We start from the raw sequence: 14,387 nt of genomic DNA on the forward strand, positions 1-14,387 counted from the left end.
TTTTATTGTGAGGCTCTGTACCTCACAGAACATGTGAGATACAGAACATGAATAAGATAACTTTTTGAGTAACACAGTCAATTGAAAGAGCTAATTACAAAACCCTTGTTAAAGTCAGGCTAGGTAAATACTGTTGAGAACTAACAAAGACTAAGAGGGTATGTATTGAGGAGAGAACAACTTTTTTGGGTTTAGGTACCTGAGAACATTTCATCTTTCTAATGCATTCTGTATCTTTGACCTTGTACCCTTAGTACATGCTTCCTATATCTGCTTTGATTGACCTAATTTGACTTGGAGATGAGTGAGCAAGGGTCATTTAAAACATGCATTAGAGATCCAGCACATAGAACCCAAACTGGGCAATCAGAACACACTAGGCCTGTGAGATACTTTCTGAGCGAGGGATTCTGGATTATATTAAGACTGGGAAACTATATAATATATAATCTGCATTAATTCTGCCATATTCTCTAATTAGAAAAAAAAAAAAAACTATTGATTTTACTTAACCTAGTATTTCCTGAAATCCTTTTATCACAAGACACTTTGGGGATATTCCTTTTAATGTCTCAGGAAACTAGAGTTTTATGCACACAAATTGGGAAAGCACTGTTCAAGATTAAGGTGCAGATATACTAAGAGGAAGGCTGCAAAATGACATTTACCAAGTTCAGTTTAGGTAGTTATGGGAATCATTAGTCATACTGTAGGCTTATTTCTAGCTATCCTCTCAAAATGTATTTTATATTGCACTCTTTCCCTTATTTTGCTTACCTGCATTAGGGCTGCTTAATTTTCACTGGAACTTTCTCATCTCCATTATTTTATCTTGTCTCTCCTTGCAGCTATCTATTCTTATCTTCTATCTATGTATATCTTATGTGACTAAAAACTATAAGCTATGTTAATGTCTTAACTGCCCGGGTTTTTTGAATTCAGGTCTTGGGTGATTTACTTAACCTGTCTATGCTTTTGTATAGTCTCAAAGTGAGATAATGCTAATATCGTACTCATAGTGTCTTCTCATTGGGGGTTATGATAATGATAAAATGGAATAGCTCTAGGAAATTACTTAAACTCTTGCACAAAATTTATGTGTTCAAGGAATTCTAGCTCCTCTTTTTATTCATTAGTCAAGCATACTTATTGTGTCTCTAATCTACTAAACACAACTAAACTAATAGGAAATGATATAGTCCCTGTCCTAAAGAATCTTAGAACTTAATGAGTATGTGCAAAGAGACAAGCATATGACAATAATTATTAAAAGGTAATTTTATCAGGATAAATACAAAAGACTGAAGAAATCAGGAGAGATTTCCAAAAACAAATGATATTTGAGCTGAGACTTAAAGAAATAGGAGGAATTTTGAAGGCAGAAGGACCAGTGTGCAAAGGCATTAATGGATGTTGTGTTCTGGAAATTGCTAAGGTTTGAGTGGTTTCAAGATAGGCAAGGAGGCATAATAAAAATGATAGGAGATAAGAACTGGCAAGTAAGTGGAGATCAGATTTTGAATGACTTGTATTAATGCAGAAGAGTTTAGATTTTATCTGATAAAACTATTGGAAAGAAACTTGATGAAGAAAATGACAACCTTTAGTAGTTTTAGAAAGAGGCTGACTTCAGTTTGGAAAAAGAAATTAAAAAATGGGATGAGAAAGTTCAGGAGACAAGAAGGGGCATGTAGCAGAGGATGAGAAGCATAATGGTGCTTGGACTAGTTAGATGAGTGGCCTTGGGAATTAAAAGTGGGATGAGGGTAGAACAGTGTGTTTTCCTGAATGTAGACAAAGTAGATTGGTGATGGGTAGAATGAAAAGGATAGGTATAAGATGTATCCTAAGTGTGCTACCATAGCATCCCAAAAATAGTTCAAGGGCTTCCTTCCATTCATCCATCTCATATCACACTTATTCTTCTCATAGGATTTACAAATGTTGGTTGTTTTATGTGTTTCATTCAATTGTGAATCTGAAGCTTATGCATTTTTTTCTTGGCTAGTATCCTTTGTAGTATCCTGGGGCATTTTAAATTGTGAGTTTTCAGTAAGCACTTGCTTACTTGAACTAGGCTGAGAGGCTGGTGCCTGGCTTTACATTGAGCTTATATGAAGCCAATAAGAAGCCAGTTAAGCTTTCTTATCAGCTTCTAACTTGGCTGCCTTGGAGTGGGTTTATGAGAGATGAAAAGCTTTGAGACCTGCTGGAACATTAGCTCCACAGTATACAATCTAATAATTTGATTCCATTTCTTTGGATCTCTTAGCCTTTCTGATGTATTTAATAGTTGGTTGGAGTAAGACTCCTGATCCCATTATATCATTCCTTAGACTACCAGCTGTCCTTTTCTCAGGGGATTCTCATGCAAATAAGAGTCCTCTGACCTTTTTCCTTATACCAAAATCCTAGTGGGTAAAAAAGCAAAAATAGGGAGATGACATGGGGTACAAGAGAAAATTCGGATAATTTATCTTTTTTATCTCTCCTACAGAGAACTAAAATTTTTCCTTGGATTAAACTCACAATATCTTCTGGAATTTAAAAATAAATGTTTTGTGACCCGACCCCCCCCCCCCCACTTTTTTTCTTTTTATTATACATGACTTTGTTGTCCATCCTGAAAGATTACACTTTGTTCTTTGAGAAGAGTTGTAAAAATGGCATAATTTTCTAATGCCAAGTATTTTAGTTACATATTTTTTAGGATATGGTGTATGATTAGTCTCAAAGTACAATTTAAGATGATACATATACATATATATATGATATATATATATATAACATATATATGTATATATGTATGTATGTATCATCTTTACAAAAACTACATGCGGATTCTGGACACTGATAGTTTTGCATGACCCATGTAAGGGAATAAAGTCTGAAACACCAAGACAGGTTTGTTTCTTGAAGTGATACTATTTTTTAAATTGAAACTTCAATAAATTTGAAATGAACATTTAGATTTATGCATTATTATTGAATCCCACCCCCCACATACATACATTCCTACCATTTGCTTTAAACATGAGATTTATTTGGAGACTCAGCTTTTTCCCCCATTAGCCTCTGAAGACAAACCTAACACTTTTGAATCCAGCATTTCCTCAGGGTTTTCTCCCTTGTTCAGAAATTCAAATTCATTGAGCTATATAATAGGCACTGCAAGATTATGTGCAAAAAACTGAATAACAAGCATAGTTTTTGACTTTTGAGGTTTTTAATGTCAGTTATTTAAATTTCTGTATTTTCATTGGTCTCTTGTCTTTTCTGAATTTATTTAATATAGTTTTAAAATATCATTGGATTTGTCTAATTTTGGCAATTTCAGTTTACATTTCTATTTTCTTTCTGAAATCTTTAGTCTCCTGGTCTGTAGGAAAATGGAAGCTTTATAGTCAAAATAGTTTTTATTTTTAATTTGACTGCCATTCTGATAGTTTTAATATTTAGCTACATATAACCTAATTTTTTATTTGAAAACAAGAAAGAATTTCTTTAAATACAAGGAAAATGCTACTAATTACTAATATAGCATCTTTATAACACAGGTATTTTCATAGAAAATAAAGATTGGTGCAGTTTTTCTTATACTTTAAGATTTTTATGAAGTTACTGTTCCTGTTCACTTGGTAATAACAGATGAGATATAAACATTAGGAGGTTGAAAAATTATCTTTCTGTTTTAAGAATCTATGCTAAACTTGCATAATTAATCCCCAGTTAAAAAATGTTCCAACAAATACATCATTAGTCATTTAAATAGATTGTATATTCTTTATTTCTTTACATACTTTTCCATGAGTTTGTTTTATTTGCATAATCTAAAAAGTCAGATGGGAAGGATGGTAGAATGAGACAGACTTTCTTACCCTATATACATATATGATTACATTACTGTACCAAGGTACAGTACAAGTACCAAGTACAAGTACCAAGGTGTGACTGTACCAAGTACACCTGAGGAATGAGAAGTTGTACTCCATTTGTGTGCAATGTGTCAAAATGCATTCAACTGAGGTGTATAACTAATTAGAACATTAATTTTTTTAAAGTCAGTTTAAAAAAAATCAAATGTGAAAACTTTCATAATCAAATTAAACTTTTTAAAAATTCCATATAGTGACCCCTGTCCTCTTCCAGCATTAGATTTGATCTCTTAAATACGGTAGGGAAAGTAGTGAAGGTGGGGTATTTATATGCATGTGTAAATGGGAGGGTATGCCCTTCAAGTGGCAGAAAGGGAACTGAGATAATAGTGTTAGTAGTGGCAAGTGGAAAAAAGCAAAGTCCTTTCAGTGTTCTCAGCTGAAACCCTAGTTTAATCTGTTACAACACATACTCATTAATCTGTTATAAGAGATAATCATAATTACAGATTTATATTTGAGGTATACCTACTTGTCCATACTGTGACTTGCAATCCATATGAATCCATGTGATAATAATAGCAAGTAATTACTAGTGCTTACTTTGTACTAGAATGCTTTAAGTCTCACCTATATATTAATATTAATATATTAATTACTTCTCACAATCCCATGAAGTGTTATTAACTTGGATACAGAGGTTAAATTATTAGCTTAATTAAGATCACAGAGTTAACTTAGGAGGTACCCAAACACTGTTTTCTTCCTTCATGCATGTAAAATAATGCATAGACCATTACCTACATGGTCTCTTATCTAAAATACCTGATGATTCTTGTACTTTTGTTTTTCTTTGCCTTTGATTGAAATCCTTCTTCTTAGGGTAATATTTTGATTTCCTTTCTTTAGTTTATGCAATAAGCACAATGTTATTAGTTTTTAGATAATTAAGACTATTTCCTTATTAAATTCAGTCATATGTGAATATATCTAATACATTGGTGAATGTATTTGATTTATTAAGTAGACAAATAATTGTGATTATTGTTTATCCTCAGTGGACTTGAAATATTTTGTGTTTCCTAATTTTTATGATATTTAAGGGATTTATCCATTTTTAAACACATGACTGAAATGTTAAACTTTCACATTAGATTTAGCCTAAAAGAAAAAATTATTTATTTTGCATACCAAGGAAAAGCTTGTAATTGAACATTGCTCTTCATATTGGTATTATTTTTGCTTATTTGTATTGCCTTTTGCTTAAAAGTATTCTTCATTGAAATTTCTACTTTAAGCCGTTAGCTATGCGCATACACAATACATAGATTATAAACTAATAATAGACAACATTAATTGATTGCTTATAGTCTCTCAGATACTGTTTTAAGTGCTTTGTCTATGAATTTGTGTATTTCTACAACAGTCCTATAAAGTGAATATAATTATTATTCCCAGTTTTCCAGAAGATTTGAGCATTGAGAGGTTACTTGTTCAAAGTATGTAGCCTGCTATTTAAAGAGCCAGGATTCATACCCTGGTGCATGGTTCCAGAGTGTCTGTTTATCTGTGATGCTGTTCTGCCTCTGGAATGTAGAAATTTATATCCTAAATAGTGATGTTAAAGCATCTTATTCTAACATTGGCTTTAGCAGTATTAAACATGCAGTCAAATACAGGTTATTTCTTTGTTTCTTCATTTCTTATAGTTGGGGAGGTCTTACAGTGAAGCATAGGTTCTATTCAGTATTCTAGATTCATTGTACCCTTTTCAGATTACCTTCTTTGAAAAGATAAACGAAAAAAGCAAATGTTATAAAATTGTGTATTGTGAAAAAATTGTGAAAACATATTATTTCACTTTTTCATAATATTTCTAAAAGATCTCAATTCTATAAATTCAACTTATATAAAATAAAAGTAAACTATGCAAAAAAATGTTAAATGACCGATGGACGTTTGCTAAAGACTTCCTTTAAGTTTAAAAAATACATTTTAAAATTCTAAGTTCAGAGAATTTGCCAAACTATTATTTTTAAAATGTGACATGAATAATTTTTCTTAAACGACTAAAGTTTTTGAGGAAAAATATACTTTTAGCAATAGTCTCAGAGCATTTAAGTTTTGAGGTTTATCAGAGTTAGAAATTTAGGTAAATTTTTTCTGGCTTTCTTGAACATAGTAGGGCAAGTGGTGGACGTTGGTTATTAATATACATGTATAAATGGGAGGGTATGTCTTAGCAAAGTGGCAAAGAATTATTTAAATTTCAGAAATTATGGATTTGGGTATGTATTTAAGTTTGCTAAATCATGACATTTTATTCCACTGTCAGATTTTATTCACATTATAGCACATGTGCTCAATTTAATTTTAATTTCTCTCTTTTGGTAGGGAAATATGAAAGCCACACACGTGTACACACAGGTGAGAAGCCCTTTGAGTGTGATATTTGTCACCAGCGTTATTCGACAAAGTCTAACCTAACTGTTCACAGAAAGAAGCACAGTAATGAAACAGAATTTCATAAGAAGGAGCACAAGTGCCCTTATTGTAATAAACTTCATGCAAGCAAGAAGACTTTAGCCAAGCATGTTAAGAGGCAAGTATTATCTTGCTTCTATTATGTGTAATATTGTGCTTTCTAATGTAAGCATGTAGTAAACTAAAAATATCTATGAAAGTGCTTATCTCCAATTCTTTCATTGCTTAATATTTCATTGCTTAATACTACAGATTAAGAAGAGCAGCAAATGTTATTCATATTTTTTGTTTATGCTCTTGAGATAAGGTTTTTGATGTTGAAACAAGAATATAGTCTATAACAAATTTTAAGGTAGACCATTTTGATTGTTGTTTTCTGTTTTGGGTTGGATAAGAATGTCTTCAGAAATATGTGGTTGTAGAATTATAGGAATTTGTTTTATATAGTTAGTGTATGAAAGATTGTGAAAGAATATTTAATGTAGTATTGCATATTAACTTTAAAAAATCAAATCTGGGGTAAAAAAAATAACGAATTACTTTGCAGGTTATCTATAAGTGGCTACGTTCCTCAATGTATTCAAAATATGGTTAAAATTTTTATTTCTGCATAAACTGAAGTATAAATGTAAATTTATTAAAATGATGATGATAATCTATATTCTTACTAGAGGTGTCTGTCACTTTAAGAAAGAAATCAGTGCTTGATTATTGTAATTACTGTTAACATATTTATATGGACTGTTGACTTAACTAGTACAATCTTTTCCTAATAATTTTTATTTTTCTTTGGTAGATTTCATCCTGAAAATGCACAAGAATTTATTTCCATCAAGAAGACTAAGAGTGAAAGTTGGAAATGTGATGTAAGGGTTTTTAATTTGTATTAGAAATACAAAGTAAATATAATGTTGCCTTTTGGGAAAAAAGGTAATTAGGGTTTTTTGTTTGTTTGTTTGTTTTGTAATGCTGGGGATCAAACCCAGGCTCTGGGGTATAGGGGGTGGCTCATGCTAGGCTAGATTTTAAAGTAATATAACTGAACTTATCTCACTTCTAGGATCTTTCTTTTATGTAAAATTTGTCTAATGGTTTTTGTAAATTAATCCTGGCATAAGTTAGTTTTTGATGATAGATCTGAGTAGAATCCTGGTTTTCATTCATACCAAAATCACTATACCAGTTATTTACAGATGGGTATATCATCTATGACATTATTCTTACAGTTAAAATGTTAGAGTTGCTTCCCTCCATTTCTGGTATCTGTTGCTGCATAATAAACTACCTTAAAATTTAGTGTACTTAAAGCAACTATTTTGTTGTGTGTTACCTTTTTGGGGGGCAGGAATCCAAATTTGGGACAGAATTTTACTAGGTAACTCCTCTGTTTTACATGGTGTCATTTGGAGTCATTCAGTTATTTTTAGATAGTGGATGGACTGGTCTGGTTTGGGGCCATTTCCAAAATGACTCAATCACCTGGCGGGCAACTTGGTGTTTTCTGGCAACTAGGATTTCAGCAGGAATGCACCAATGACCTGGAGCCTCCATTCTTCTTTTCATGAGGCTACGTTAATTTTCTAGCATAGTAACTGGGTTCTAAGACTGACTATACTGTGAATTTCAAGAAACCTAGTAAGAACTGCTAAGCTATTTTGGCCTATTTTGAAGTCACATATCATCCCTTCCACCACAGAAAACAGCATAATCAAACAAGTCAGACAACCAGGGCACATTTAAGGGGAGGGGAATTAGACTTCATTTTTCATTGGGACAAGTAGCAAGGAATTTGTAGGTAAATTTATTCTGTTATACTCCTGAAATATTTTTTGAGTAAAATTTAGGTATGTTTAATATTTCGTATTATTTGTTTTTTTCCTCTTTACCACAAGGATTCATTTTATATACATAACAAAATTCTCAATATTCTCCCCATTTCTCTGATTTTAGTTTCTAGAAATTGAAGTTGTTTTTTGAATCTACATAAGATGTGGTTTCCCCTTACAAAGTTCATCATCCATAGTGATAAAATGATGATATTGATAATTATGTCTACGTCATAGGATTATTGTGAGAATTAAGTAAATTCTGTGAATTAGCCTTGTGTTTTATATGTTACATTGTTGTTGCAATAGCCTGTCACTCTATTTCTGATGTATGCTACATTTCTTTAAAGGTTGTGTTTTTTCTTTCTGACCACTTAAAGAGAAAAAATTTAAAATGATTTTTCTGTTGTTTCTTGTTTATTTTCCAAATCAAATATATGGCAACAGTGATAAAACCTTTTACTCCTGATGCATAAGTGGTTTAAAATATATATTGAAATTAAGAAATAAAATATACATTGAATTAAGAAATTACTACTTAGAATTAAGATAGTAAAGTTATTATATAGCTCTATTAGACATATAGGAGTTGAAACTCAGATAGTTTTATCTGATTTAAAATAATTCCTTAAGGTTTTTCCTTCACAGAATTTGATTGTACTTTTGGTAAGTTTTGTTTGCAGAAATTTCTCACTTCAATTTATGTTTTTTTTTTCTCATTATGACCTTGTATTTTAATTTTTAATTCAGGTTTTCTTGCATTTTATATACATTTATTTAGATTTGTAAGAAATCTTTTACTAGAAGGCCACATTTGGAGGAACATATGATTTTGCATTCTCAAGATAAGCCTTTTAAGTGTACCTATTGTGAAGAACATTTTAAATCACGATTTGCACGGTTGAAGCATCAGGAAAAGTTCCATCTGGGTAAGGAAATTAATTTTTCTTAAAGCACCCATGGCAGTTATTGATTATTACTCCATCATGCTGAAGGGGAACTATTGAAGTACTCTTTTTTTATTCTAAAAGTCCTTATCTTTTTAAAGTAATTATTTCCTGTTATACCTCCTGCCACCACATGTGCACAACATCCCTGTTATTATCATTCCCCACCAAAGTGGTACATTTGTACAGTTTATCCAAATTTTGATAATTACGAAGTTTCTATAAATATCTGTGTGCAAATTTTTGTGTGGACATAAGTTTTCACCTTCTTTGGTAAATTCCTAGCAGCATGAGGACTGTATTGGATGGTAAGATTATACTTAGTTTGTAAGGAACCACCATCTGTCTTCCCAAGTGGCTGTATCGTTTCCACCAGCCTTGAAAGAATTCCTTTTACTTCACATCCCTGTCATCTGTTAGTCAGCTTTTCATTGCTGTGACAAAACATCTGAGAAAAAAAAACCCAAAGAAGGAAAAGGTTATGTTGGCTCTTGGTTTTAGAAGTTTTAGCCCATTGTCCACTGGCTCCATTGCTTCAGTCCTGTGGTGAGGCAGTCCGTCATGGTAGAACAAAGTGGAACATAGTGAAACAAAGCTGCTTACCTCATAGCTGCTGGGAAGCAGAGAGAGAGAGGAAGGAGCCAAGGCATACCACCCAGTGACCTACTTCCCCCAGTGAGGCCCACCTATAATTTCCACCACGTTCCTCAAATGCCATCAAATTAGAAATCCTTCAGTGGCCTAATGCAGTGAATCATGATCCAGTCATATTCCAAAGCCCCACTTCTAAACACTGCTGTAGTAGGGACTAACCTTTCAACACTTGAATTTCTGGAGGACTTTCTAAATGCATATCATAACAACAGCTTTTAATATTGTTGGTGTTCTGAATTTTTCTCATTGTATCTCATTGTTTTAATGTATATATATATATTTTTTTATTGTAAACAAATGGGATACATGTTGTTTCTCTGTTTGTACATGGTGTAAAGGCATACCATTTGTGTAATCATAAATTTACATAGAGCAATGTTGTTTGATTCATTCTGTTATTTTTCCCCTTCCCCCCACCCCTCCCACCCCTCTTTACCCTCTATACAGTAGTTCCTTCCTCCATACTTGCCCCCCTCCCTAACCCTAACTCTAACCCTTCCCTCCCCCCCATTATGTGTCATCCTCCACTTATCAGCGATATCTTAATGTATATTCTTGATTATATATGATGTGGACCATCTTTTTATGTGTTTATTTGCTATTTGTGTACACATTTGGTGTGATGAATGTCTACTAAATCTTTGGCCCAATTTTTGATTGGGTCCTCTATTTATTGTTGAGTTTTTAAAGTTTTTTGTAAATTTTGGATAACAGTTCTTTATGAGATACTTCTTTTAAAATATTTCCTCCCAATCTGTGGCTTGTTTTTTCATTATCTTAACAGTATCTGTCATAGAAAGAATTTTTCATTTAATAAATCCAGCTGGGTTTACCTTTATCATGTCTAAAAGCCATTGTCAAACCCACAGTCATCTAGATTTTTGCCACTGTGTCTTAGGATTTTTATAGTTTTGCACTTTACATTTAGGTCTCTGATCCATCTTTAGTTCATATTTGCAAAGAGTATAAGGCCTATGTCTAGACTGATTTTTAAAAAATTTTTGCACATGGATGACCAGTCGTCCCAACACCTTTTATTGAAAATTTCAATTTCTCTCCATTGTGTAGCATTCATTTCTTTGTCATGTCCGTCAATCACATTTATGTGACTGTGGGGTCTTTATTCTGTTCTGTTGATGTAATTGTCTTTTCATCTGCCCATACCATATTCCCTTGACTTTATAGTTAAGGCTTGAAGGTCAGGTAGTGTCAGTTTTCTTCTTCAATGTTGTGTTGGCTATTCTGGAGATACGTATATACATACACATACATACATACATATATATACACGTACATACATACATATACATACATACATATATGTATGAAATATTATAAACATGAAATATATATGAAATATTATAAACATGAAAATTTGTTAATACCCAAAGAATAATTTTCTGGGTTTTGATTGGGATTGCTTTAAATCTTGGGTCAAATGATGAAGAACTGGCATCCTCACTATATCAAGTCTTCCTATTCCTGATTATGGACAATATCTCCATTTATTTAGTTGTTCTTTGATTTCTTTCATCAGAAATCATGTAGATATGTACACATTTTGTTAGATTTTTTTTTTTTTTAACCTGTTTCATGTAGGGGGACTGTTGAACCACTCTTAGTGAACTTTGGGTATTAAATTAGGGAAAGAAAATCATACAGATTTGGAGGAGTACTCTGTATGCTCCAGTTCCTGTATGTTAGTAAGTATGATGGTTTTTGTTTTGGTTTGGTTTTGGTAGCAAATGTGTTCAGGGTCATAAACAATTTTTCTTTTTTTTTTTTTGGTACTGGAGATTGCACCCAGGGATACTTAACAACTGAGCCACATCCCTAGCCCTTTTTATTTTTTATTTTGAGATAGGGTTTCACGAAGTTGCTTAGGGCCTCACCAAGTTGCTGAGGCTGTCTTTGATCCTCCAACCTCAGCCTCCCGAGCTGCTGGAATTTTTACAGGTGTGTGCCACTATGCCCAGCAATAATTCATTTTTTTTTTTTAAGAAAAAAGTACCAAAATGGATTTAATAATTCATGATTAGTTAACCATGCTATAACAGAAGAATCATCAAAGAATAATGTCAGAATGAGTCCATCAGAGTTCAGAGTCATTTGAAAAATATTTACAAAGTTCATATTTCATATCCTTATTTAAAGGATGGACTTATGTGCTACAATGAGCTGAAATGATTAGGCTCTGCTCTCTTGTGTTGCATACAGGTGACAGTCAGGAAGACAGTATATCTAATCTGGAGGCAAGGTCTAGAACTTCAAATACTGCTTGCTGATACTGTGCAAGGTCCAAGACAGGGCCCTTTTCTGCAAAATGCATATCTAACACAAACGTTAATTCTTGTATTTCTACAATATGCATCCTTCCAACCTCTGAACTTCTATATTTCATTTCTTTGCATAAATGTCTTGTACCAGTGGAGTTTTTATAACCACAGTATTCTTGGCTTGGTTTGGCTTGACTTAGTTTGGTTTAGTTTGGTTTGAGTGCCTGCTACTCCCTAACCCATTATTTTTTTTAATTCATTTTTATTGTAAACAAATGGGATACATCTTGTTTCTCTGTTTGTACATGAAGTAGAGGCATATCATTTGTGTAATCGTACATTTACCTAGGGTAATAGTTTTTGATTCATTCTATTTTTTTTTCTTTCCTCCTACCCCTTCCACCCCTCTTATCCCTCTATATAGTCCCTCCTTCCTCCATTCTTGCCCCCCTCCAATCCCCCTTTATGTGTCATCATCTGCTTATCAGCGAGATCATTCATCCTTTGGTTTTTTGAGATTGGTTTATCTCACTTAGCATGATATTCTCCAATTTCATCCATTTGCCTGCAAATGCCATAATTTTATTTTTTTATGGTTTAGTAATATTCCATTGTGTATATATATATATATATATATATATATATATATATATATATACATATCAGTTTCTTTATCCATTCATCAATTGAAAGGCATCTAGATTGGTTCCACAATCTAGCTATTGTGAATTGAGCAGCTATGAACATTGATGTGGCTGTATCTCTGTAGTATGCTGATTTTAAGTCCTTTGGGTATAGGCCGAGGAGTGGGATAGCTGGGTCAAATGGTGGTTCCATTCCAAGCTTTCTGAGGAATCTCCACACTGCTTTCCAGAGTGGCTGCACTAATTTGCAACCCCATCAGCAATGTATGAGTGTACCTTTTTCCCCACATCCTCGCCAACACCTATCGTTGCTAGTATTCTTGATAATTGCCATTCTAACTGGGGTGAGATGGAATCGTAGGGTAGTTTTGATTTGCATTTCTCTTATTAGTAAAGATGTTTAACATTTTTTCACATATCTGTTGATTGCTTGTAGATCTTCTTCTGTGAAGTGTCTGTTCATTTCCTTAGCACATTTGTTGATTGGGTTATTTGTATTCTTGGTGTAGAGTGTTTTTGAGTTCTTTATATATTCTGGAAATTAGTGCTCTATCCGAAGTATGAGTGGCAAAGATTTTCTCCCACTCTGTAGGTTCTCTTTTCGCATTGCCGATAGTTTCCTTTGCTGAGAGAAAGCTATTTAGTTTGAATCTATCCCAATTATTGATTCTTGCTTTTATTTCTTGTGCTATGGGAGTCCTGTTAAGGAAGTCTGATCCTAAGCCGACATGTTGAAGATTTGTACCTACTTTTTCTTCTATAATTTGCAGGGTCTCTGTCTGATTCCAAGGTCCTTGATCCATTTTGAGTTGAGTTTTGTGCAGGGTGAGAGATAGGGGTTTAGTTTCATTCTGTTGCATATGGATTTCTAGTTTTCCCAGCACCATTTGTTGAAGAGGCTATCTTTTCTCCATTGCATATTTTTGGCCCCTTTGTCTAATATGAGAAAATTGTATTTATTTGGGTTTGTGTCCATGTCCTCTATTCTGTACCATTGATCTACCTTTCTATTTTGGTGCCAATACCATGCTGGTTTTGTTACTATTGCTTTGTAGTATAGTTGAAGATCTGGTATTGCAATACCCCCTGCTCCACTCTTCCTGCTAAGGATTGCTTTAGCTATTCTGGGTTTCTTATTCTTCCAGATGAATTTCATGATTGCTTGCTCTATTTCTGTAAGGTACGTCATTGGGATTTTAATTGGAATTGCATTGAATCTGTATAGCACTTCTGGTAGTATGGCCATTTTGACAGTATTAGTTCTGCCTATCCAAGAACATGGGAGATCTCTCCATCTTCTAAGGTTTTCTTTAATTTCTTTCTTTAGTGTTCTGTAGTTCTCATTGTAGAGGTCTTTCACCTCTTTTGTGAGATTGATTCCAAGTATTTTATTTTTTTCGAAGCTATTGTGAATGGGGTAGTTTTCCTAACTTCTCTTTCTGAAGATTCATCACTTATGTATAAAAATGCATTGTATTTGTGAGCATTGATCTTATATCCTGCTACTTTACTGAATAATTCATTCTTGATTATTAAATATGTTCATGAGTGGTTGGGATGAAGCATTTTTGTTTCATTTAAAAAAAAAACTCATATGGTGTGTAAAGTTAGCATATGTGAAGTAAAATATTGTACTTGATGAATTTTTTGCTCTGTGCTATGGCTAAGATGGAGACCATGG

The 14,387-nt window shown here is 33.1% G+C and overlaps 2 protein-coding genes across 3 annotated transcripts in view; both read left to right on the forward strand.

Moving 5' to 3' along the window:
• Window positions 1-14,387, forward strand: part of F13B (coagulation factor XIII B chain) — a 370,477-nt gene that overhangs the window by 219,672 nt on the left and 136,418 nt on the right. The gene's annotated exons all lie outside the window — the stretch shown is intronic.
• Window positions 1-14,387, forward strand: part of ZBTB41 (zinc finger and BTB domain containing 41) — a 38,515-nt gene that overhangs the window by 3,026 nt on the left and 21,102 nt on the right. For both annotated transcript variants that reach the window (XM_079107994.1, XM_079107995.1), the window contains exons 3-5: window positions 6,270-6,477; window positions 7,156-7,225; window positions 8,967-9,114. In XM_079107994.1, the coding sequence (XP_078964120.1) occupies window positions 6,270-6,477; window positions 7,156-7,225; window positions 8,967-9,114 (426 nt within the window). The remainder of the gene's footprint in view (window positions 1-6,269; window positions 6,478-7,155; window positions 7,226-8,966; window positions 9,115-14,387) is intronic.

The sequence above is a fragment of the Sciurus vulgaris genome (assembly GCF_902686455.1).
Source record: "Sciurus vulgaris genome assembly, chromosome: 12".
NCBI classification, from domain to species: Eukaryota; Metazoa; Chordata; class Mammalia; order Rodentia; family Sciuridae; genus Sciurus; species Sciurus vulgaris.